The following is a 27,880-nucleotide window of genomic DNA, read 5'->3' on the forward strand; positions in this document are numbered from 1 at the left end:
CAATAGCAGGCGACCTGCAGTTTTCGCCGATCCACCCACAAACTTATTTTTCCCTCGATTGCTGACTGCGGTATTAAAGTTAGCGACCGCACAATCAGTGTTGGCACTGTCTGAATAAACGTGCCAGAGCCTTCCCGTTTTGCTGACCTTAAAAACACGTTCCAAGCCTACGGATGCGGTCACTCGCCGTTCAGATAGCGGCCGGGCCCGGCGGTCTGGAAGGAAAATGGCGCCCGCGGGCACCTTTGCGGTACTCTGAAAATTTTCCAGTGACTCTATTGATGCATAGGTGGCGAGCGCCGCGGTGCGGCGAAAGACGCTGCCACGCCCCTTTTCCAACTTATGCTCTCTCCGGCCGATTGGAAACAAGCGTTTAGGGGTAGCTCGGCTGGAAACGCTGATTGGGCCAAAATTTAAGACGTCATATATGACGTCACAAACAACGTCATGGGTCACGTGATATTTTATGATGTCATGTCCGGATGTAGGGTGCACGTGTTTTCCCTAGACTGTCCCTGGATTCCCCACGTTTTTCAAGCGCCCGGTCCAGGCGCGACCCGGCGGCATGGCCGGCGGTGTCGGCGGCGCGCCGCAAGCAAACGGCAGCTGCCCAGCCGATGGCCGTAGGCGGAGAGGCACGAGGTCTAGCTTGCATGCAGTGCGGACACCGTTGAAACGGCAGCGACGTCAAATAACCTGCACGCTTCGAGCCGCGAAGAGGTTTCCGAACCAGCTTGTCACACCACACAAATTGCCGGGGAAATCACAGTTTAATTGCTTTTCCTTTATCTAGATCTGTGTGAGACCTTTCGGCGACAAAAACAATCGAGGTTCGCCAGCGCAGTGTGACCTGTTCGTAGGCCGGCCGGGCGAATTTTCCAGTGACAAATGCACACCATGTTTGCGGTGATTCCGCTCTTCTGCACATTTCGTATATTTGCAAAACGTTTCCTTGCAAAATAGCTTTCTCGGTGCGACGTCTTTCAGGCGCGCAGGCTGTCGGCAACAGTCGTCCGTCCCGTTGCCATGCGTCCCGATATAATTCGGTCTTTTTCTAAGCGAAATAGTTCATTATGAATTGTTTTAACCAGAAATGCGCTCGGTGACCGCTCTTATTGGCTAAAAAGGACCTAATTTCCTCACTCCAAACTAATGCGCCGGCGAATGCATATGATGCCGGCCGGCAGCACCGCGGCGCCGACGCTATTATATGTAGGGGCAAAAAAAAAAGCCTTGAGGACAAAGGGAATAGAGATACAGTACTAGGTCCTTCAACTCTACATTTTTTTTAGGTCAGAATTGTGATGCTGGGAGTGATATGTTGATTAGGAAAAAAAAACTAAATAAGCTGTAGTATTAAAGGATGACCTCTCACTGTTTTCGTTACCCTGTTGTTAAAAACAATTAGGTGCCTAATGAATATCCTATTCTCATTTGGGCTATGATTATTATAAAACTATGTAAGCCATTTCACATTGATAAGGGCTTGTTTTAGATTAAGTTTAATAAAGCAAATCCCCATCTTGCACTTGGAGCATAATGCCTTCATACCTCAAATAAAGTTGATGGAGCATATCATAAAGTCGCAATTAATACAACCAGATCTCATAACATTCAGCCTCAGGATTTCAGGCTAACGAGAAGAAATGTTGTACATTGTTAATAAGGAGGTCATGTTATATATGGGTAGCTATAGGAGCATTATAAGATGTGTACTTTTTAAGTAGTACAGAACTGTGCATAGCCTTTAGAAAACATGAAAATATTGCAGCGTATATCACATGAAGAGTAATGGCATTGTATGTTTTGTAAGTGTCAGCATATGTTTGCTGTCAAATTGAGATCCATGTGATGCATGCATCTTTTAATGAGTTAGTGCTTGTTCTAATGCAACGCATGGACCATTTCAGCTTGTCATGCCTTCGCATGTCTAATATGTAATAAACAGCGTCTTACGTCTTCTGCATTTCTTTCACGGCAACAAGTTTTGCGCCCGTCATATATGTCAATTGTGATTTTTAACTGGACCTGTAGCCTGAAACAAACTGCTGACTGCCATCACAAATTTGTTTGTTATATATTCAAACACTGCATTTCTTTTTGTTCATAAAAACATTGAAATGCTTTAATAACTTTCATTGCCTTGAGTAAATGTTTGTCATTCGTTACATTGATTGCTTGCAGTCCAGAAATCCTTTACATTCTTATTTGGCTATACCTTACACATACAAGCACATATAAAGTTATATATGTGCTACACTATTTTTCCTTCTATTTAGTATCTCTTTCACACAACCTCAGAGTTTAAAGACAATTATTTATCAAACGGCACTTGTGAATATATATAAGTGGACACTTTTTTAATTGCACAATGATGACATAATGCAATGAAGAATAAGTTAATGTGGTCCACCACTTCAGTTTGCAAAAGACTTATGAAAGAGAAAGGTAGCATGCACTATAGCCAATTTTTAACAAAATTTTCTGGGCATATGCCACCTTTTATGCAACTAATATGTCAACAGCAAAAAAAAAAATCTTTCTTATACATTACTAAGGTGCAAAGAGAGTAAAACGAGTATTTGCTGAACTTCGGGCTGTCCAGACATTGTGGGATTGCTTTTCAGGATATAAAAAGGCATTTTTTTAGCATAAAGGAGGGGTTAGAAACCTTGCTGTCCCTATAGGGGTGTGAGGACTGCACTGGGTGCAGTGCTCAGGAAAGTGTGGCTGGGAATGGCGGGAGGGGGGGGGGATGGTAATGCAAAGAGTGCAGTTAGAGAAATATATGCAAGGCAATTCACATGCTGCAATACTGTGGGCCTTAAGTTCTTTTCCTCAAGAGAATGCTTTCTCTCTTTTGTTGCTGTAAGAGAAGGTTATTGTTAAAATGAGAGATACAAGTCAGTCCATCATGCAATCAAACCTGACGACCCCCACTATCACTCCGCTGCTGAAGACCACTTTGAGACTAAATTTATTCTGTTAGCAAGGCATCACTGCTCATTGGTACCTTTTGTATTTGCAAGGAGGCTACAGTAGTCTGTGCCATTGCTTTTTTATGTTGCTTGCACCTATAGCATGCAGTACCTGACGTAGTAAATGCTGCACAATTTCATTTGCGGACAAAGCACCTATACCTTGACAAAGTGGTGGCAAAGATGGATGATTTAAAGCTCTTTCTCAAAGATGATGTGTGGCCACCGTGTGCAAGGCTATTGAGCAGAAATTCATAAAATCAAATGAGCTCAGAATATCAGTAGACAGGCCCCAGAAGTTCAAAAAGAGTATGGTAGGGTAATGTGTCTGAGGTTCAGGGTTTTCATTGCAGGGAGAAAATAAAAGGGGCGATGCTTGACTGCACTGGTAGATTTTATGCCAAGCTCTGCATTAAATCAAAAGCGATTTTAGAAGCCGCAGAACATATCTGGTCCTATTGAAGTGAAGAGATTTCTTTATTCTACTGAGGAACCTCTCAAGCCTTAAAGTATGTATTCCGAAGCTTACATCCTTCTACGACAAGCTGTCTGATAGAACACATTTCATCGAAAAGCCTTGGCTGAGGAGACACCTCAAATTAAAGTGGCAAGTATTGGACTCGAAAAGGCCAACAGTTGGGCAGCATTGGAGTTCCCCAGATTGAGATTTTCTAGAGCCTCTCCCCAGCCTGCAACTATTCCTAATATATGAGTGTCTGTTGTATCCTGTGAGAGGAGGAGGTTGTGTCCTCTGAGGAAGAGGACCTATGATGGGTCAGTGCACGCTTTCAGATCTTGTATTATCATCTCTCGTAGGTGAGCTGGCAAAAAAACATTGATTTTGACAAACCGAGTAGCAGCTTTGAAGCCTTAAAGACCGGAAAATGAAAATGTTGGCATGTCGGTTTTTTTTTTTTTGCTTTATGCTCTTTAGATCAATACCAGCTTTCAAAACAAGATTTATAATATCTGAAATTAGTTGCTCAAAGCAAGATGACTTCAGTGTTTCCCACTTTTTGTACACAAGCGATTTCTATAATTGATCGAGGGGTATGCTTATTTCATTTGTGCGGCAGGATTAATTATGCACTTGTCCCTCTGCAAAATTTGTGTTTTACAGCGTAGTTGTTGAAGGCCTCAATTATGACTGCTTGTTTGTTTTTGTAGCTTCAGTTCTCTTCTGTGTGTTCGAGTTGTCCTTTCACTATTAGCATGCTTACTTCTCAAATGGCATTTCTATGCCCATATTTGCATGTGAACGCTCAGTCTAACATTCTAGCTGGTTCGTATTTACTTTATTCTTTGTCACTGTGGCCAATGTAATTGCTGTTGTCTTGTGCATGTTCAAAGCTTTCAACAGTCCTTATGAAGAGTTTGTGGAAGCATAAAAAATATGAACTACAATACAGCATATTGGCCAGTTCTCAAGGCTTTTGCTGGCACTGCGTTATGCCTGATGTAAACGAAATTGTTCACAATGGCACCGTGTTATAATCCTGGTCGCATCTGCCAGTTTGCCACTTTTTAGTTACTGTGCATGTTACCAAGTATTTCTACATGCTCAAAGTTTGCAATTCTTGTGGTTTTTATATGCCCTTTTATTTGAGTGGTCCCAATCTAGAAATTCATCTGTCAAAAACCTCTACTTAGTTCTTCACAAATGCACCTTTCTTAAGAAAAGAAAAAAATATGACATATGCCCCTCGTAATATAGCTTATTATCAGTTGTGGGGTATGCTTGTTACGTTGAAGTCTTAAGAAATGAAGGAAAAAAATGCCTCGGCTTGCACCATGTTGTGCGATACGAAAAACAAACTTCCCAAATCGAAGAAAGCCTTGACGACAAAGTAGTTGATGGTATTGCGCTCAGGTGTGTTCATGTAGACGGGGGGGGGGGGGGGTTGCCCCACGTTGTTGCACCGGATGTCGCAGACCTACGCCATTGGGAGTTAGAAATTGAGTGCTTTCATGGGATACAGAGGAACGAATACAACCGGTCATGGAGACTGCAAACATGCGCCTTATCTGCACTTGTGCCCTCGTTTTTGTGTTCTTTCTGAGTTGTAAACCATCAACAGGTAGCAAGGCTCGCATGCAACAGGTACCTTATACGCATGAACGTCGATCCCAGTTGAATTCCAGTTGGGGATCTATTGTTATCCAACTGGTATGAACTGGAAGTTTGTTCCTTAAACCATTTACATCAGTTAGGATTTTTGCCTGGGTTGTTTCAAAGTAATGTAGAAACGTTGTCAGTGTTGTTCAAGTTACTGCCTATGAAGCAACACAATTTTACAAAAAAACAATGGTTGTGAGCCGCCTCATGCATTTTTTTTTTCGTTTTGAAAATGTTTCAAGCTACAACAATTGCCATGTCACTTTGCGTAAAAGAAGCTCTAGCTTTTTACAGGAATGGTTTTAGAGTGTGCTAAAGAAAGAAAGTGTAAAGAAAGATGGAATAGTGACATGTGGCCTCTTTTATGCATGATGTTTGTGTGCCGCACATGAAGTGAAAAGATATTTCTGTTGGTTAACGGCTTTGCACTCAGTGGATTAGTCATGCAGTGTTGCATGACAAACCACCGAAGGCCCAATACATCCTACAAAAGACTAAAAATGAGAAAACATGACGATGAAGTTGAAGGCCCATGATCTGCCAGGAAACAATAGGGGTGGCTCTGAGAAGGACTTTTTATATTGGCAGTAGTAAGGATGGCAGTCCTCTGCTTTGTGGCTCTTCACTTCGCAGTGACAACACTGGTGTATACTGCACTAATACCTACTGTAGTTTTGACCATGCTGTCAGTTATTCTGAGAGCTGCGGCGGTGAGCATCAGCCAGTGCTCTAAGTTTCAAGTGTTCATTTGTAAAAGATGTGTTCTAGATCCTGCTAAAGAGTCTTGTATTAGTAAGGATGGCAGTCCTCTGCTTTGTGGCTCTTCACTTCGCAGTGACAACACTGGTGTATACTGCACTAACACCTACTGTAGTTTTGACCATGATGTCAGTTATTCTGAGCGCTGCGGCGGTGAGCATCAGCCAGTGCTCTAAGTTTCAAGTGTTCATTTGTAAAAGATGTGTTCTAGATCCTGCTAAAGAGTCTTGTATTATCCAATTGAGTTTCCAGAATTTAAACTTTCTCTACAAGCCCTCATTCCATTTAGGGATCTTTTCATTATTTCCAATTAGAATTTTCAGCCCTAATTGAATTTCCATAATCAAATGTCTTCCAGTTTCCAGATGACCTCCCAGCTGGAATAAGTACTTAGTCCCAACTGCATAGTTTTAACTCTCTGTAAAGCAGCAATTTATTTTTATTATGGGCTGCTAAGTTATAGTCATCTTACAGGTTAGAATTGATATTCCTAATGAACATCCAAACTGAATGGACAATTGTTATGCATGGTGAAACTGGAATTCAAACTACATTTCAATGATGCATTGTGTGTGCGCTGGCTAAGATGTTAAAGGAAGCTGGTGCATTTCGCTCCCTAGTAAAAATACACCCAAACATGTTAGATTTCAATAGGCTTTGCAGTTAAAAATTTTGCAACTAATTTCAAAGTCCAATCTGGAGTCCAATCTGGAGTCAATGATTTCAATTCGAGCATATTAGATAGTCTCGAGAGCTAAATTAAATGTTTCAGAGAGCAACTCATGCACTTAGGTCCTGGACCCATTTACAAAGGAGCAGCAGACGTTAGCTGCAGAGTAGAATAAAAAAATTTACACATTATTTAAAAAAGTGCAAGAATTAATGCGAAAGTATTACTTCGCTATGTTTATTTATTTATTGTAAGTACCTACAGCGCCCATGAGGCATTATTGTAGGGGGGATACAACTACATACAATAACACATGCAAAGAAGATATAAGGAAACTTGTTAGCAAGGTAGCACAACACACTGATAGAACATTAAATGAATTCTCAAGTAGTATAAGTGATAACATAAAATACATTAACACAGCGCTGGCAAACGCACAGATTTCACAGATTTCTGTCCGCAAACCGCATCCACAGAACGTGTCTGCAAAATCATGTCCGCAGCAGTTGTAATTGAGAAGTGGTGGAGGTTAATGAGTGGTGTCAATCGATGGAGGGTCATGTAATGTTGCAGCAGCATCCGTTCTTTTAAATTGCTCCAATGCCGATTCTGCAATGCTCTTTAACTTTGCAACATTTCTGATTTTGCAACCCTAAAAAGTGTATTCATAGCTGTTTTCACAATTTCAGGAATACCTGTTTAAGTTCATTCAGTGAGACCATTAGATTGTGTTTTATTGATTGCAGGTTGCACCAAGTGTGAAAGTGCAGGAGAAACCAGAGGTCGGAGTTTTGAGTTAAAAACGGAGCAGCTCTAAATTGCAGCAGTGCCATCGAGCAAAGAAAGCTTTTATTGTCCTGCCAAGAAAAATAGGAAACATGCAACAAGTGGCATTCATAGTTAAAGATAATTATACTGTATTCTGCACGGAGGTGTCATGTCGTAAACCGGCAGTCAATATCGGTTATGTAAGAAACACACATTTAATTTACTGAGAATTATCATTTTATTGATATTTGCTCTTGTGGTACTTTCCCACATAAAACTGCAATACCTTATCTGTGGGGACTTGCATAATTAAAGGCAAGGACAGTACCACATCAAGGTAAAGCTCACTCATTCAAGAAATCTTTTTTTTTTATTTGCAGTGTTATTTATATGAATTTCCTGCCTCAAATGAAAGAAATCCACGCTAAGACTTATGCGAGTTTCTACAAGGTCAATATTTTTATTATAGATCGGTAGCCATCTCTTACAGCATTTTCTTATTTCAGACTCAAAACAAAATAGTTTTTCTGTGTTTATTTCTTCATGAAATTGGGCCAGGCAAACGGTTTCTCAAGTAAATAATTTCAATGTAAAACAGTCTCATTGAGATCAAAGCCAGTAATAAACACACTATTATCAGCATACATGATGAGCTGAACACTGTTATCAATATGAATTATGTCATTTATGTACAAATTCAGCAAAAGTGTGCCTAATACTCTTCATTGAGGTACTAAACAAAATATATAAAGGATGATTTGTTTTTGTTACTGTTCATCTGATTCCTTGAATGGCACTTGATTCAATTATTTCCAATACCTTTTCGAGTGCTGGTAATTTAAAAAAATATCTCTACAAACGTGTGCTCCATGCTCTAGCAGATTTCATAGAGTTCCCCGATAGAATATTGAGCTTTTATATTAGCATTGCATGACATGTTAATTGGATGTGAAGCATGTTTGATGTTCACAAATGCATGCCATTTCCATAATTTCGACTCCCTTAATGGTACGAAATGTTAGCACAGACCTGAACTGTTGCCATTGAATTGGACTCCAAATTGTTGACTTGGGGCCAATATCCAAGTTGGAAATGGTCATTTCCGATTTTGATTTGGCCTCAACTGTTTTGTTAAACTTGGAACAAAGCCATACTGCAGCGGTGCAATCCATCGCTACGTACGTGGTTCGGCTAGAGCAGCTCTTTAGGCACAGTGACAGACACAGAGACCAATGACAATTTTTGTTTAAGAAACAGCCAACAAAAGTGAACTGAAAACATGTCAACCGCTCACCCCATACATGGTTACTATACAAAGGCACACTGCACTTGAACCTTGTCTAGGACGCCTAGCGTATAGGATGCTTTCGTAAAAAAAAAAAAAAAAAGAAAAAAAAACGGCGTTGTACATGGCATCGAATCCAGGTGCGTACACTTCTGCCTTTTCCCGTGCTCTCGAGTTAAGTGATCCCTGGATGGCGACTATAACCTTTGAAATGTGATGCATTTATAAAAAAAATACACAGCGGCACAAAGCCGCGGTGTATATTGCAGCCTATCGCGAGGCCTATAGTTTGTCGTCACTGCAGCACTGGAGAGAACGACGCTGGCCACGTGCTAGCTGCAGCAGCTGTGGAATGCACGAGGTAAGTGAGAATTAAGCAGTACCGTACTTTATGAAGCAATATTCAAGACAATTATGCAGTTGTTATATAAAATGTCGATACTTCCATTAACATCGCTGAACAAAGCCGCACCACACTGAGAATACTCTAGCTGTTAACCCTGTTGTATGGGCTTATAGTTAGCGTTCGTCGCGGCAGCAGAGTGACGATTGCCACGTGTTCTGCAGCTGCTGCACGAAGACTCGGAAGAATGCGTGAGGGAAGCAGGTAATAAGCACTGTACCACTTTATTAAATCAAATTTGACACGATTTTGCATGCGTGTATTTACGTATAGCCTGGTAAAGAGGCCTAGTGCGCAAGTTATTTGGGTGGCCGCGGCGATTGATACGAAGCCACGTGCAACGTAGAGAGGGAAGAGGAGTACGGGATGTGCAGGTCTGCGGTCTGCCAGGAAACATTGGGGCGGCCCTGAAAAGGGCCGTTTGGATGCGCAGCGACGTGACGGCGTGGCGAACACAAGGCCCTGCACTCGTCCGTGGCCCTTTGCCGTGCACCGTCAACAGTGGTGCACTATGTCGTACACAGTGCCTGGTTATATGCATGCTGCCCTGGATGCTGTAGCGATGCTTCCACTGTAGACATTTACGAGGGTTGCCGCGATGATCTTGGAGAGCTGATCGATGCAGCGATCCCTGACATGGGCTGCTGCGTACAAAGAAAATCCTCTGCCTCTTCGCAGCATACAGGAAACGGTGCTGTAAAAGAGTAGAAAAAAGTTGCATTATGAACATAGCGATTTGATGAATGCGCAACATATTACAAAACCTTCGACAAAGAAATCTGCGTTCTTGTACCTCAATCAGGGTTGAGAATGCGCACGGCAGACGTGCGCCTCAGCATAGCAGTCAGGCAGCGGTTAGTTGCCGACGGCGGATGTTTTCGTTATTTTTTTTTCTTTCTTTTTTTTTTGAACACGAGGAGCGTCCATGCCACGAGCTGCTGCTGCACGAGGTCCTGGAAGCACGTGGGGAGAGACAAGCGACACAGCACTTATAAATAACCAAAATGCGAGACAATTTTGCGCAATTTATACTTACCTTGACGGTGCTTGCGATCTCCCGCAGGTCGTCGCCATTATCAACGTCATTCCGCCCAACGTACAGTACGGATCGGCGTGCTGAAAGCGCATTCACGTAAACGCGCAGGCCCGCCATCGTCGAGCACCTCGGTGACCGAACGCGCCGAGCCATGCAGCAGCGAGATCCACGAACCGAATGCCGGAATCGCGCGCGTTGCCAGAGCGGGGGGCACCTAGCGATTCCCTAGAGCGTCTAGGGACGAAAATAAACAAGCAAACCCAGTTTTTGACTACGTCAGGTCCGGTTAAGCATCGAGCCCGACGCAAAAAACGTCACGCCAGGCCGCGGCGTGTCCACCAATCAGCGTTTCCAGCCGAGCTACCCCTAAACGCTTGTGATTGGAACGGCTGAAGAGGAACGTGCGCGCGGAGTCACGTGATCTCGGAGGCCATAATAAAAATATTTCATCTGCTTGTCGGTAGATGCCGCTAGTCTCTCAGCTAACACGGCGCTACAGGCGTCCACTTCAGTTTAGGTGATGTTCCGGCTCGGGCACCTCGTGCGTGCTCGGATAGTTTGGCTTGGGCCTGCGGCGCCTGAAATACGAGCTCGAAGCAGCAGATGCGCCTGTCGACACGCACGTGCGAAGTATTCTCCGCTCCCCGCGCGGCAGCAATCACGGAGTCTCCTCTTGCGTCATAGTGTGCGTCATTCTACTCGACTACGTAGTTGGAGAAAACAGTTTCAATTCAACCGGCGGGAACAAAAAAAAAAACACCTCAAATTCTTATCGCAATATCTCAACAATAATTCGATTTTTTGCTGCCGGATATGCGGCGACAGTGTCACGAAATGCTTTTTATTAGATTTTGATAGCATACTTGGGTGTCTTTAGTGTCCCTTTAATATTTGGGGGTCTTGTTACTGTACCTACTGCAGGTTGGTGTGTCTCAAGGAGCATCCCAGCTATTACGAAAGTGCGTGTCACTAAACAGCCAGGCCTCGCTCGAACTTTTTACGTGCGACCTTACTGGTTACACCAGTAGATACGAGGCATTGCTCTAAGACCATGCACTCATGCTGCTCCTTGGACCGCCTTTTTATTTTTTCAATTACACATAGTGGATGTATGTGGTCTTTCGTGCAATGTGCATGTGCTCACTTACCATGTAAGTGCCTACAAACTTTCGCGTATTCCATTTGGAAGCACCGTTCAGGGAAAATGTTTTTAGAGACCACATTCTTATACAACGCTTGACCTGTCCCTGTGTGGATTCCCGCCATATGTGTTGTTCTTGAGTGGCTGCTTTCAAAACTGTTCATCATTAGGGTACAGCAGTGGAATGTTGCATGTCTTCCTGAACAGGGCGTTTTTCCATGCAGCTAACTTCATGACATCACCTGATCTGGAGCTGAAACACACCTGCAGCATACCCAGTGTTCAAGACTAAAGCACAGCCATGCAATTTGCAGGATGGATGGATGGATGGATGGATGGATGGATGGATGGATGGATGGATGGATGGATGGATGGATGGATGGATGGATGGATGGATGGATGGATGGATGGATGGATGGATGGATGGATGGATGGATGGATGGATGGATGGATGGATGGACGGATGGATGGACGGACGGACGGACGGACGGACGGACGGACGGACGGACGGACGGACGGACGGACGGACGGACGGATGGATGGATGGATGGATAGTGTTTATTTCAGTGTGCCTCAACAGCCAAGTGGCCTAAAGGAGCGCACACTAGGTCAGATACATCAGGATGACCACTTAGCACATTTAAAACCAGGCATGAAAACAACAATTAGGCAAATATGTCCGTGTCAATAAAAGTTTTGTTATACAATATTTGTACACGATGCATTGGACAGTTGGCGTGCAAATCTGGATAAAATGTGTCAAAACATTTTGCGGCCTTTGCATGCGGCACACGAAAATTCAGTGACATCAGTAAGATCCCACAGTTAATAAAACCACGCCCAATTTTTTGCAGAAACTGCATGTCACGTATGAGTCGCCTGTCACTAAGAGTACACATATTGAGGTCTGCCAAGAGAGAATTCTAGTCGTAGAAACGATGGCGTCCAATATATCTATCATAAAAGATGCATATGAACGTACGCTGGACATTTTCAATTTTTGTGCAATAGGTAGCAGATACGCTATTCCAGGCTACTGACGTGAACTCGAGACGTGGTCTCACAAGGGCACAGTATAGAGTGCGTAGACATTCGTGCCATTGGAATTTTTTTGTTAGTCTGGAGACAAGACCAATATGTCTCAATGCGCATAACACAATTGAATTTACATGCGATCTACAATCAAGCCGTGAATCAACAACAACACCAAGGTCTCGTACATGGGCCACACGAGAAATCTGACCCGCCAAAAGTGTATAATCAAACGCAACTGCGTCGCGTTTCCTAGTTAGAGACAAAACGGAAGTCTTCTTAATATTCAACTTTAAGTGATGCAACAAACACCATTTCTCGACGTTGTTAATGTTAGCTTGCAATTAGCGGCAGTCTTCAATATCTCCAATATTACGGAATAATTTGAAATCATCTGCGAAGAGCAAAATTCTCGAGTTCTTGATATGTAACGGCAGATCATTAGCAAACACTAAAAACAACAGTGGTCCTAAGTTGGAGCCTTGAGGCACTCCCGAAGATGATAGAAATTCGTTGAACACACAGCCGGAAAATCGAACCAAGTTACGGCGGCTGCCAAGGTAGCTTTTGAGCCACCTCAGTACATAGGGCAAAGTCCGTATTTTTCCATCTTCATCAGAAGTACCTTATGGGAAACGGTATCGAACGCTTTAGTCATGTCAACGTAGACTGCATCTACCTGACCGCGATCAAATACATGAGGGCCAGTATAATCAAGAAAGCTGTATAAATTCGTTTCCACAGATCGACCTTTTAAAAAACCGTGCTGAAGAATTGAGATCTGCTTGAAGTATGAGCCCATGCGTTCGTACATAACCATTTCAAAAACTTTCGCAAAAGAACAAATCAGTGACACAGGTCGAAAGTTGTTCACATCACAAGCATCGCCAGACTTGAATACAGGAACAACTACTGACAATTTCCAATGACAAGAAAAAACACAAGTTCGCAACGATAAGTTGAACAAATGCGCTAAAACAGGGCCAAAAATGTCGGCGCATCCTTTGATTACGAAGCTGGGAATTTCATCAACTCCTGTTCAAAGTTTTGGTGTAAGTTTCTGAATCGCCAAAAGAACCTCATGCTCGGTAACATTATCATAAGCCAAACAGTCAGCGCTGTCTTCAGAAGTGATAACAGCAGTTGTGTTATCATGGCGCACAAAACAAGAGCTGAAGGGATCAGCAAAAGCTTGGCACACATCTTAAGGTTTAAAACAGATACCGTCGCGCGTTTTTATCACAGCAGCACTAACTTTTTCATTTCGTTGCTTGCGCACAAAATCCCAAAAACTGTTTGGTTCCTTTTTAAAGTTCTGTTCAAGAAGTTTGTGGTACTCGGCTTCATCACGTGCAATCAGTTTTTTCACAATTTTTCTGCACAGTGAATATCTTTGGTACCAATATTCACTTTCTGATTTCACGTAGAGTTTGATACTTCTGTTTTTTCTTCAAGTAATGTCTCAAATCTCGCGAGAACCAGCAAGGAAATCTACACTTCTTCAATTTACGGCGTGGTATACATTTTTTCATTATACCCTGTACAACTGATGTAAGCAGCTCGACGCCTGTATTTACATTCTTAATCTCAAGCAATTCTGACCAGTCGTAGGCCTGAAGATCATTGTACAGCCTAAGGTAATCGCCATACGCGTATCTAAATTTTTCTGGCACCATCTCACGCACTGGACGAAAAGACAAAAAGAACGACAAAGTAAACGGGCAATATTTGTCTATCAGAACAAGAGGATCGCGCACCGCTTGCACGCCAAAAAGAGGCACATTAGATAGAATTAGGTCTAAAATGTTTCCAGCACAGTTCTTCATTGCATTGCATTGATATAAACCATGGAAATTACTAAAATCAATTAAACATTCGGCTTTTTCTAGAGTTGCTGTGCAGTCACTAGTGACCAAACCAGTGGACCAATCGACCTTAGGAAGATTAAAGTCCCCGTAGATGTGAACCTTGTGTTTCGAAAAATCAATTTTTTCCCCAACATCCAAGAAATGATCGGTAATAACGTTAGGAGCAGAATTTGGTGGAAAATAGTAACAGCCGACGATAGTGCGATTTGTCACACGTTGGAATTTCCAACCACACACATTCTTCGTATGTCTCCAGGTCTGGTCTCCTAAATTCATTTAGCACAGAACGGCAGGCTATCAGAACTCCGGCCCCGTATTTAATCTTGTCAGAATAGACCCTGTCGGCCCTGAAGACAGCATACTCATCTGAGAAATAAGACGCACTTGAACATGATGAGTTTAGCCACGTTTCAGTCAGGCACATAATGTCATACTCACATTCGTATGCATTCGCGAAGAGAACTTCCCTTTTAGTTTGCAGCCCTCTCGTGTTTTGGTAATACAGCTTAATTTCCTAGGCCATTTTCGGATGTAGTTAGAGCACCGTTAGTGTCATCGAATCGCCGTGAGGACTACAGCTTTCCAATCAAAGGGCGAAATACGCAACCATCAGGCCACACTTCTGGATTGTTCACAAGTTCAAATGAATGCTCATCCAGAGAAACGTGGAATGAGCAATATGTATCGTACTTCGTTTTCAGTTTCGTGCAAGTAACAACCTTGTCACCTATTGTATCCGCCAAACGTTCCTGTATGTCCGACGCCGTTGTTGTCGGGTCCAGGCGAGAAACAAATAAGCTTTTCTTCGCCGGTAGTTTGGACGCTACTTTAAGCATGGATTGCTTAGCTGTGCCAAACGTTGCTCGAGGCCGAGGTGGTTGGCTCACCGCTTTCGATGGACGTGGCAGATGAGTACTCCGGTCCTGAGCAGGAGGCTTCGGTGGAGGGGCCGAAATTCCAGCGGGCAGATTTACCGCCACGGCTGAAGCGTAGTTGCGAGATTCCGAGCAGTCAGAATTCGAACACTCACACTGGCTGGTGGTACGAACAGATGCACTCAGGCCACTCAAAGATTCACGCAGGAGCGCGTTTTCCGCACGAAGCCATCGCACCTCATCCGTTAACGCATCCATTTGACTAGCTATTTCCCGTAGCATCAAAATAACACTCGAGGAAGCACTGACGGAATATGAGCCTTGAAAATCCAGGGAAGAGCGTGGCGCTTTGGGGGGCGTTCCCGTGTCGCTAGTTCCGCAGATAAGCCCCTCCGCCGAAGGATCACGCCGCTTCACGCAATGAACACATTTGTACTTGCTGGCCCCGGATTCCATGAGGATGTTGCATTCTTCGGCCTGTATGTTGATGCATTTGCAGTGAAAACGCTGTTTGCAAGACACGCACGGCAAAAATTGCTGCCTACCACGAATGGGCTGGGAGCAGCGCGCACATGCGTCCGCATCGGGCGCCATGCCTGCTTGATATTGCGCTGGTGACCCGGCGACAAAAAAAAGGGCCTCGGGTAAAAAGTAAAAACTAAAAATAACGAAGCACCATAAATACAATAAAAATGTGAAAAAATCGATTTGTAGAAGAAAAAAAAAGCGCCCTCAGCAGCGAGATTCGAACTCACCACTGGTTGCTTGGTAACATTCGGCGCTAACCTCTCGGCTACGCCGAGCCTCAGGCAGATGGGAAATATTTCTGCATATTATGTCACGCCCGCATTTATAATAGCACATGTTTCGAGGTATACAGGCCATTGCTGCAGGTCGAAAAATTACAACCTCTTGACCATCGGAGCATGCTGCCTGCTCTCACGACTTGCAACTAATGATCTAGATGTCTATGCATTTAACATGTGGAATTTCACAGCGCTGGCAAATTTAGGGGCGCCGGCTTTTCGGTCATGCTCTGCTACCATGGACGTAATTTTCGCTGAACACGGAGCTGTAGCAGAAACCTCGAAGGAAAAAAGTGCGACGAAGCTTCAAAACTGGCAAGCGCAGCAACGAGGACACTATTTTACTGGTAACTAAATCTTATTTGTATGCAAACATTTCGGGAAGTGTTGCGATGACCGAGGGCTCGGTTTGTTTATACGCAGTGCAAGAAGGAGCGCAAAGGCTTGAGAAACATGCAAATTATTGCGCAATACAAGCGCTCTATGTTTTTTTTTCTTCCTTTATGGGCCCATCGCTCGGTAAATTACTCTCCTAATCGTTTTATTTATTTCGGCTGTGGCCGTCACTTATTGTGAGCCGATGGTCGATTGGGAGTACGGTGTTGCCATGTTGGCCCCTGACGGATGCAAGGCCGCGGGCCGCCTATGCTCTCTAGCATACAAGGAGCCTCCGCTTACGTCATAGTGTGCGTCACTCTACGGCGCTCGGCTACTGTGCCCAAGGAAGCGGGATTGAATCCCGCCCTCGGTGGCTGCGTTTCGAAGGGGACGAAACGGAGTGGCATCCGTGTGCTGTGCGATGTCAGTGCACGTTAAAGAACCCCAGGTGGTCGAAATTTCCGGAGTCCTCCACTACGGCGTCTTTCATAGCCTGAGTCGCTTTGAGACGTTAAACCCCACAAACCAACCATCTACCCAGACTACGTAGTCGGAGGAAACAGTTTGAATTCGACAGGCGGGAACAAGAAAAAACTTCAACTTCTTATCGCAATATCTAAGCAATTATTCGCTTTTTGCTGCCGGATATGCGGCGACAGTGTCACCAAATGTAGTTTATTAGATTTTCATAACATCCTTGTGTGTCTTTAGTGTCCCTTTAAGGCTAGCTGGCCTTAGTGTTGTAGTGAATTCAAATGACAGAGCAAGGATTATATCAGTGTTTTTCCATCCCTCGCATTACCTAGATGACTTTGGTGTCACAGCCATCACTCGGAAATTCGATTGCAAATTGTTGAGTGGTTGTAGGCGAATGTCACATGGTGATCCGGGTACAGTAATGTCTAGTGCATCATTATAAAGGATAAAACAAGAACCCCAAAATCAGGCATCTATGCCTCTTTAATGCCACTTCTCTCTTTGCAGCCATACAAAAACCAAATTTGGCTGAAGACCTACTCGAGACGAGATGCCTATGTTTGTTTCATTTACTTCTAACAACCCCACCCCACATGCATAAAACCGACATGGCCTGCACTTCAAGCTTTAATGCCTGTTCATGTAGGGCCCCACAAATGAAGAAATTAACATCATTTGCCCTGTGCTGAACGTCAAATGGCCATAAAATGCACTCTTGTCTCGACTGTTTATTTAGAATGCCACATCGCTTTGTCACAGACGTAATTTTCATGCAAAAACTTAATGATTCTAAAGCAATGCAGAAGCCCCATTTATTAAAGCCTCAAGCCAACGCTAGCTAGCGTGCATGCCAAAGCGCGCATCCATAGCTCTTGTCCTGACTTACATATGCAAAGATGAAAAAGGTTTTCACCTGTACTGACCGCCAGTGTCTGCCTGTACTGACTTACAGGCAGACACTGAAGAGCTCTGCAGTTATCCCATCATTAAGTCACACCTGTCTCTCCAGCTGTGTCTTAGTGCACAAAGACAATGCTTCCAAAAAGTATACAAGAATAGCTGTGGCAAGGGAACAATGGCATGCCACCTGTTGCACTGTATGTGCAAGGTGTGGTTCAAGCTGGTAGCCCCGCGGTCCTACTTTCCCCTCTGATGTAAACCTATTTTGTTTATCCGAGCCATGCCAAGAAAGCAATAACACATTGTTAGTTTGCAGACAAATGAAAAACACTTTCCTGTACAGAAGTTTTAGCAAGAGGTTATCTTGTGGTTTGTTTGGTTCATGGAGTTTTAACATCACAAAGCGATTCAGGCTACAAGAGACTCCGTAGTGAAGGGCTCTCGAAATTTCGACCACCTGGGGTTCTTTAACGTGCGCTGAATCCGACAGCACACCAATGCCTTGCCGAATGTGAATTGCAAAAATTGTGACTGCGATAAAATGAGAAACCTCTGCCATGCTGCCCTCACACACTGCTGGCCCAATCCCAAAGCACTAGACATCACTGATGTCGAATGTGACGTCTGCATCTGTAGCACAAAGGACAGGGTCAATCTGCAGTTACTTTACTGTGCTATAACATTTTCCAAGAAACTGCCGCCTTCCTCTTCCAAAAGCAGTGTCTAGCTAGCCAAGTAACTCTAACAATACAGGCACTTATACGGCCCTAATTCGTGTTCTGCAACTTCTCAAACACAAAATCAACACAAGATAATCCACCAACATGCCATTTTAATTCGATTGAGCACATTGTGTGCTCAATCTTCTGAAGGTTAGAAAAAATTACGATTGGCTCCTATTTCAGTGAATTTCGACACGCAAAAAGCTGCGTGACTGGCACGGATTTGTATAAATAGTTTCAGTAATCTGTGGTTTCGGCTGCCAATCACGAGGTTTCAGGTTCAATTCTCGCCCTATTCTGAAGGAGGCGAAACAAAAATGGCAAAGCGATGTCTGTAAAGACCCCTATGTGGTTCACCTAAATCTGACCCTTCACTGTGCCGTCCTTCTGGCCCATGTGTAGCTTTAGTACAATATCTTTTAAGCAGAAAGCATGCTTGTCAGTTCAGCCAGATCTAGGTTAAGTGCTCGGAAAAGGCACACAATCAGCTAGAAATACTGTCAGCCTTAAGATTAGTTTATAAGGAACGTTCCGCAAATTGACTAAGGCTCTGAGGGATGCCGTAGTGGGGGGCTCCGGAATTTCTAATCACCTGGGGTTCTTTAACATTAACAGACATCACACAAAACATGGGCACCTTGCTGTTTGCGTTTATCAAAACGCAGCTCGTCGTGATTCAACCCGTGTCCTTGGGTTCAGTTGTCAAACAACCTAACCACTGAGCCACTACGGCGGGCCACCAGCCTTGTGGGCTTTTAAGATAATAGAAAGGCCGCAAATTGAGCCAATATGCGCAAAAAATGCTGACCTTACATTTTTACCCCCACCCCTTTAAGAAAAGCATGGAAAAACTTGCCCGAATCTGTTCTCTCCCCGAGATATTTGCACAGTTTTGACTGAAACAAATAGACCCGTAGTCTTCACATTCGAGTTTGGATTATTGAGAGCTCACTGTATTGCTTCAACGAAGCACATGCATTAAATTATTCCTGTCCACTTTATACAAAATGATGCAGTGTGACCAAATTAAAATATTATATCTAGTGCAAGCCACGCTATGAAGTGATCATTCGGTTTTTACGAAAACGAAGAGGCTGAATGGACTAAACAACGAATGGCAATTATTTTATTGACAACTTCAATTAGTAAGAGTTTTTATCAGTAAATTTGAAGCGACCATAATGAAGTTCCTTCATTTTGCTACAGAGTGTTTCAATACACAGCTGCCAAAAAGGAAAAGATACTCGAGGCAACTAGCTACCAGTGAAGCCACAATGAAGGCAGTATTCCATAAAAATTATTTTTTGCATCATTTTTTCACTTGCCTCAATAGCAGAGCTAGCAAACGGCACTGCTTGTGAGCTGCCCGTCACAGGCTACAACTACCGAAGCCATGAGAGTGAAAGGTGCTATATTGTCAGGCACATTAGACAGCAAGCCAGGAAAAGAATTGCTAAATAATGTGGTGGCAAAGCAAGTATGAATAATGAATACAACTAAGCATAGGTGTTGCTAATTAGATTACTGAAGCATAAAAAAATATTTTCTGTAATCTAATTAAGCACACCTCTACACTAGGACACACGACCAAACTTTTTTAAAGCTTTGTAAATGAACGAAAAGGCCGAGAATTCTTAGCTACAAGGAGCGACAATACGCAGCTTTATAAAAGTGGCTAATGGATACGACGAAACATTCGAAAAATGTGCGTACATAATCTGCAAGCAGATGAAACGCTTTCTGCAAGAAACTCAAAGAATTCATGCAACACCAAGTTTGGCGTCTCAGTCAAATGCAGCCAAATTTCATATATGCCACCTAAATCACTGGGGATACTCATTACTCTGAACTTTCTGAATATTTACTCGAAGTGCAGTTGTAGTCTTTTCATTGTTGCATGCATTAATGTGCCTCCTACTGCAATTACATTTACTAATGATGGTACAGCCTACGTTTCCAACGTTCGCGTCTGCATCAGAGCAGCTGTCACCAATGCCAAATCACCACGATAACATCCAATCAGGCTATCTCGTGGGGACATGAACTGGGTCCGTATTCCGAGTTGGCGTCATTATCGAAAGTGTGGCCATCGCCTCCTCTAGAAAGATGCCTGCGGCATCGCTTGCTTACCCATTGGGGCCAGTGTGCCTGCAGTTGGGCGCGGTCGTCGAGAGATGGCGCCAGACATGCCCCTATCTCTGCAAAGGGGGTTGGGGTGGTGCAGTGTTGAATTGAAACGGCTGTTCAGAAAGCGCATGCGTAAATGCGTGTTGCAGGTGGGCGCCATAAAGATCGCTAAATGCCACCTCAAGTGGAAAGGAGAAAAACGGAAAGGTAAGGGCAGCAGGTTTTCGGTGCATACAGCAGACATCCTTCTAGAGGAGGCGATGGTGTGGCTATCTCCCCGACATCCAGTTGGGGAGATAACCACACGGATTGGTGAAAACGCCGGGGCCAGTGACATCCGGTTCCGGTGTTTCCACCAATCAGAGACTCGAGGTCTGTACATAGCGACACTTTCGACAACAATGCCAACTCAGAATACAAACCCTGATAAGATCATGGCATTGGAGGAACGGCGCATTGGAGGAATGTGCTAGTGTTCTGCGTCGGTATGTTATCAAATCCTGAATGTCAACAGAGCTGACAAACTTTGTGGGAACAGAAAAATGCCCAAGACCACTTAAAGCGAGACAAGCAAACTGCGAACTTTACCCGGCATATATGCCCAAATCCCGTCATGTTCCGGAAGAAGCGTGACAAAAGAAACAACGACCGTCGCTCTGCTAAGTGCAATGATAGCTCACCCCTCTCGTAAATGCAAGGTCACAATAGGCAACCTGCTATAGAGTTTGCTGAGACATGTGGCGCCACCTGAAGGCCGACGGGAGCTAATACTGAGGCGGCGCGGAAGCTGACGCCATGTATGTTGCGGCCGCTGTGTTCCTTCTGCGTTCGCATTTTGTTATTCCAGTGAACTGTGATTTACTCATTTAGTTACTTCCGTGGTCTTGTACGATACTTGGACTACTACGGATGTGAACAAGAATAGAAATAAGCGCAGGGGCGGCGAGAAAGACCTCCACAATAGCGAAGGAAACCCAAGCGTACCACTTTCTGGGAGAACCTGGAGAGATATATAAGAAAAGGAGATAGTGGCTGGGAGAGATTATTGTAACTGAAATTCGTTTGGTGATGAAGCCAAGGAGCTAAAATAAGCCGATTGCTCGTTGAGCGGAGGAAACGATATATATACTTCTGACTCGTGGAGTCGCACGCTGGTTGGGGCACTCTTCTCAGTACGCCTTCCGTGCTGTTATATCTGGCGTGTACAGGTATATGCTGTGCAGGATCGAGTGGCATTGTCGTTTTAAAGGACGTAACGTCCAGAAAAGCAACAAAGCCGTGCAGCCGCATTTCATCCGAGGCGAAATAAAAAAAATACTCGTGGATCTGTGAATTGCATTTCTAATGCGATGTCTATTCGGAACCTCAAAGCCAAAATATGTTCACAACTTCCAATGACAGATTTGGATAAGCATATTTATCTGTAAAATAATTCGTAAGGTGATGAAAAAGTCGAAGTGGTGGAGTGTGGAGGCCCGGATACTGTGTATACGCGGAGCATGGAACTTCGTTCTATCGTACCGCGACAAACATATTTCTTGCACCGACTGCTCAAGCTGTTTAAGACTTTCTTGTCCCAGATGATAGACAGCAACGGTAAAAATCCTAACTCTAACGACCTCATTTACGGAAGCTGTGCCGTTGTGTGCCAGCATTTCCCGCCGGCTTTCCCCAAGCTTGTGGTACGGAGGTACAAAATGCATGCCAGTTGTTGTTGTTAAAGGTCCCCTGAAAGGTGTCACCAAGGAGGATAAACGCCATAACACTGTTAGTTATTGAACCACCCATCATTATCCCGCAAAAATTTTCGATCTAGCTTCTGCAACACCAGAGATAACGGCGATTAAAAATGACCTTTCCAATTTTCCCTCTCAACTCGTACGCCGAAGGGAGCCATACAAAAAATAAAGAATACAAGCAAGTTCAAAGCTCCGCCCGGACATACGTCACTTCGACGACCTTCCGGTTGCCGTGCGCTCGCTCGCTGGCATACTCGCGTCAACCCGCCCTCGCTCGCACACGTCTGAGTTCGCCAGTTCGCGCAGCGACGGTTAGTGTAACCGCGAACCCGTGGTTACCCTATGTTACACGGCGGACCAAACCATGGTTACACCACTAACCGCGGTTATCGCAAACCGAGCTTGATGACCTCGATTTGCGTCGTTAACCGAGGTTATGTTGGCGTCTGTTGACGGAAGCTACTCGTCGGCGCCCGAGTGCGCGAAACGTACGAGCGGGTCTGCTTCACAAAGTTATTCATTTGCCCACTGTATCACGTTTAAAGATCGATGTATAGAATATGGTGCCGCCCGACGTCTTCGATTACGGCCGACAGCGCCGCGACTGCGTACTGAAGCCTTGTCTTGCCTGCAGTATCGTTTGAATGGCTTGTTGCTGAGCAGAACGTCACAAAATGCGCAGCCTTAGCTATGAAAGTACACGAGTTTGCAACACTTGCAGCACGGGATGCCGCGAGCAGGCTGAGTACATTACACAATTACCGCGGAGGTGGGGCACGCGAGCGCGGCGAACGACGGCGCCGTGCGTGACCGTCCCGAGTCGTCGCTAGGCCTAAATTGTTTCGCTTCGAAGCCGCGGCGGTTGACGCTTTGGAACATGATCAACGCTGTCGTAAATCGTCTACTTATGAAACTGCCTTATAGTGAATCATTTCCTGCCATCATAAAATAATTATAAGATTAACCCTGCCGACGCATAGCTAGTACGAGCAGATCGGATCAGCCGAAATGCACCAGCGGCAGCTGGCTTGAGCAGAAACTATCTTGTATCACGGCTATCGCTCTTACCAGCAATTTGCTGCTGGTCAGCGATCCTCACGAGGGCTTCATACTTGATTTTCGGCTCAGTGTTCCATACGGCAACAAATTTTAGCACGCTTTATTTCGGACATCGGTGCTAACGATCCGCCGTGTCGTTCGCGAACGGTATGCGGGAGGAGGGGCCACAGCGACGGTGTTTACTGCGGTCGAGGAGGTGCTGCCATCGTGCGGTGCTTGACCGTGCTGTTGACGCCTCGTCGGACGACACTCCGGTACTCCTGAAACTACGTTATATAAATAAGATATTTGTAAATGCGGCTTCGTTCTGCCGATCCCTGCGTCGCTTCGGTTGTTGTACTTAATGGGCAATGGCCACCTAACCGATAAGGGCGGCGAGCTGTGTAACAGCCCGCACAGAGTTCGAGCAGCGCACGAGCAGACGACTTTCGCAGCTACCGGAAGTGTGTCCTTGACGTCATGGCTGCAGTGGCCGCAGCGAATGGCAGCTTCTAGCAAGTCTTGCCAGTCAACTTACCCGTGACGTCACGGGTCAAGGAAATAGTTCCATGCGACACCGCCAAGCGACATTCTCTCTGCCCGCGAATTTCAAAAAACGCTGTTTTTAAAAATTAATAATAAATCGCTGGCTTTGTTCCAAGGAGTTATACTTTGCGTTAATGCTCAAAAGGATGTATTCTACACACTCAACACGTTTGTCAGTGCCTTCTTGGGGGCCGTTTCCGTGGAACTTTAAAGGGACAGAACACTGGCCAAAATATGTCATGCGATTATGGTGGAGATGAAAAGATCTTGCCTCATATTTTACAAATCGAGCACTACAATATCAAAGAAAAGAGACTTTACACATTTACTTTGCCATTGAAAATCGCATAAAAACAACCGAGGCGCTATCTAGCGGAGAAACCCTAGTACTTTCAGTGTAGCCTTCCACGTGAATACATGTTAGCAAAATATCATTGATCTTCATAGCTGCACATTGTTCTTTTATATTCTAAGAGTGCTTGCCATAATTTATTATATTTTGCGCTCTCTCCAGCGCGTACTTAAATAAAGACCACCCCTGCTTTCACACCACGAGAGGTATGCTTTCAGGTTGTGCCCCTTGATGGCGCCACAGTGTTTGAAATTTCATGAATGAAGCAATGACAGTGCCCACTAAAACTTTCGTCGACGAGGGCGTGCGTTATTGTGTCCTAACAGCATTGAGTGTGAAACTGAAAAGGGCGTTACTCTATGCAAAAATGGCGAATTAATGCCTAGCGAGTGAAATAATAATAATAATTGGTTCACAGGAAGGGAAAGGTGCATTATCTGTCACACTTTCTCTGTGGACACGTGAACCGCGCTGTAAGAGAAAGAAGGAAGGTGGGAATGAAAGTAGAAAGAGAGAAAGAGGAGCCGTAGTGGAGTACTGCATAGCAATTTCGACCACCTGGGGATCTTTAACGTGCGCTGACATCGCACAGCACACGGACGCCACTTTGTTTGGCCTCCATCGAAACGCAGCCGTCGCGGTCGGGTTCGAACCCGGGAGCTCCGGCACAGTAGTCGGGCGTCTTACCACTGCACCACCCCAGCGGGCCTGCTGAGTAAAATTTATATTTGTTTTCGGTTCGTCTTTTTTGTCGACCACCAGTCGCCATCGCGGTCGCTGCTCACGGTTTCCAGCATCGGACTACATAAAAACGGGCGCACGCATTGATAGAAAAATTCCCGGTAAAAATTTTCTACAGTGTTTCTAACAAAACCGTTGTGGAATCGAACATTGTAGACATCAATCTTTCCACTGCGGCGAAAAAAAATCGAGACCTAAATTCCACTGTTCTGTCCCTTTAAGAACTTTATTTTTCCACCGAAGTAGGAGCCCTCTACTTCCCGCCCCCGGCACGCAGGCCTATAGGACGGAGGTCGGGGCCTCAACGACTAAATGCCAGTTTTCGTTGATGACGCACGCTACAACCGCACAGTGCTTAGAATCGCCACGACAGCCGTAGCGGGTACCGCACCATGCCTCCTGTAACCTCCTCGGTACTGTCGAAAGATGCACCACGAACAAAAGTGTTCGTCATAGTATTAAACTGTTAGCGAAACCGCGAAGAAATTTTTATGCTGCTGTAATCAAACAGCAAGAACAAAAAAAAGAATAAACAGCGATCAATATCTTCTTAGGTTCTCTCTTCACTTTCAATGAATGGGCATGAGGTGTGAATGCAACAGGTAAATAAAAAGCTACGTTTGAAACATTTTTCATTCATTTAATCATTTCTTAATTCATCATCACATGTTCGAGTGATGCCCTGAGGCAATGAATTTCATTACAAAAAAAAAATTCCGTTGACTCACGCGAAATTCAAAGTTGTGCGCGCGGGTGTTCCGTCGCGAGCGGCTCGCACTTCGCGACGACGTCGACACCGTTCACTTTCTAAACATGACCATTCTCGAACAGGCGGTGTCCTTTCTCTAGTATTGAATTTCGGAAGTAGCTCTGAAGACATTCGATTGCCTTAAAACCGCAGAAAATGAGAGCCGAGACGGCGAGATGCTTCCCGCCGTACAACGCGAACGCAACCCCACCGTGCCGGCCGCCTCAGATTACTTGGCGCCGCCGCTGGCGGCGCTGATCGCTGCGCTCCACAGTCTCCACTAGCGCCTAGGTCACTGCAGGTTGCCTATATAGCGAACACGCTCGGCGGGTCCGCCTGGCTGTAAGCTTGCAGCGGTAGGCGAACGTCAGAGCTTTCCCCAAGGGTTTCAGTGTTTTAGTCACGACCGGCCCTTGGTTCAGCACAAAGAGGGCCCGTAAGCCGACGCATCTAGTGCGCGTCTGTTTGAAGAACCATTATTTAGCCGTCAGCCGGTTAAGCAGAGCTAGTGCGGTAATTGTACCCCGCAGTTGAGCTGTGTAGACGGCTGATCCACGGTCGATTGTTTACAGCAAACCACGCGCGCTCCGCGACAGAAGAGGCGCTAGGATTCCAGGAGCTCTCCCACCAAGACCCGGGGCGTGCAGCGCCGGCATCGAAAGAGAGGCTCTCCTCACCCTATTTCCGTTACGTAGTGCCTTGATGATGCACTCCTGGCAGAATCGGTGCAGGCACTCCTTGGTGGTCATGGTGTTCTTGAGCAGGTCCAGGCAGATGGGGCACATGAGCTCACTGTGAAGGCTACGCGGTGACACCGCGATCTCGGTGTTGTCTGTGATCACCTCCTGCGGCGTCCGGTGGAGCTCGTACAGGCTCAGCTCCCAGGTCCGATTCGTCGTTTGGTTGTCCGATGACATCTTAGATGTGCTGCTAGCTTACCTCCCGTCCGCTTACTGCCAAAGTATTTTGTTCGTGACCGCAACACCCCACAAGTGCAACCGTCGCTACGTCGCTACCAAGTACCAACGTTAATAGAAATAGGGTGGTCGCTACTGCCCAATGTTCTAGTATAGTGCCTAGAATATATTGGCTAGTGTGCCGACCTTGGCCTCCCGGTTGGCACTGCGAGCGATGAATGCCGGTGGCCGCCGTCAGGGGCGCTGCAAACTGGATGGGTACCAGCCGCGCCTTTCGCATCCTACCGCGCTCTCACATCTTTGGCAAGAGTACTGCTCGCCCTGTATTTTAGCTCTTATTAGGCCGCAATTCAGACCCAAACTATAACCGAAGCCGCTGACTACAAGTTTTAGGGTGTGTTTTCAGTCTTGGACTGGGAGCGGCGCACATATTTAACGCGTCTCGCTTGCTAAGGCTCCTGCAAAGTTAGCGCAACTTAGAGTCTCGGACATCCCGTACTCACAAAGGGAAACACAGAATTTCTATTCTAACAACAATTAAAGGATAGGCTTTTATTGCTATAAAATATCTTTGTAATTTTTGGAACAAAGTGAAATGCACAAGTTGCATTGGCATGCATATATGGGTTCTTTCTGTGCACTGTACATTTGCTGACAAGTAAACACGTACGTGCAGTTTCATTTATATATTGTATATATGAACAACACAGGAAACAAAGTCGCGCAACATTCCTTTTATGTATATGTAATAAAGAACACAGGCATGGGACAGAATTGCATGAACAGCAGAGCACGAACAAGGAACATTTACTTACTGCAGCATATGGTTTAAGGTACATCGCGGCCTATGGTTGCACACCGGGCTTTGCCAAAGTCACCATCTTTTGAATGAAGAATCTGAAGAATTTTTTTTTCTCAGATTCACAATAAAGGCTCGAGACGCGGCCGGTTCATCGCGGGGAAGCTCGTTGGTCATGCGCTGCTTACGGTGAAACGCGCTCAATATATAACTGCATCCATTCATATGACATGTGTAGCGCAAAAAGACGGACACAGAAAAGGTACACAACACCGGTGCTGCGTGTAGCGCCTAATTATATACATTTTCTTGTCCTTCCTCCTTTTGTCATGGAGCACCGTTACCAACTCGCCGAAGTTTCCACCCTTGTGAATATAACTAAAAAAAAATGTTTCTCGCAAACTAAAGCAGTTGGTGTTTACCTTCCGTCATTACTATCGATGCTTCATTCCCATTCTGCAAAATGAATGCGTAGCATCAGATGGCGCAGTAAATATATGAAATACGCACCTTGTTCTAGCGGTAGCCCCGTGTGCCAAAAAAGCAAGTCTTCTTTGTGCACCGCCGCTTTCTCTGAGATTTTTCTGTGCAGTTTAGTGAGAGACACAGGATAAACAATGCTCAGAAACTCGCTTCACCATTGGCGACACAGTGAAGAA

At 44.9% G+C, this 27,880-nt stretch overlaps 1 protein-coding gene across 1 annotated transcript in view; it reads right to left on the minus strand.

The window, feature by feature from the left end:
* Positions 1-26,422, minus strand: part of LOC146183757 (E3 ubiquitin-protein ligase RING2-like) — a 97,207-nt gene extending 70,785 nt beyond the window's left edge. Inside the window, exon 1 of the mRNA XM_084608758.1 lies at positions 26,183-26,422. Within this exon, the coding sequence (XP_084464884.1) occupies positions 26,183-26,422 (240 nt within the window). The remainder of the gene's footprint in view (positions 1-26,182) is intronic.
* Positions 26,423-27,880: the final 1,458 nt, after the last annotated feature.

Source organism: Amblyomma maculatum, chromosome 7, assembly GCF_055883805.1.
Source record: "Amblyomma maculatum isolate TAMU_Amacu chromosome 7, ASM5588380v1, whole genome shotgun sequence".
Taxonomy (NCBI): domain Eukaryota; kingdom Metazoa; phylum Arthropoda; class Arachnida; order Ixodida; family Ixodidae; genus Amblyomma; species Amblyomma maculatum.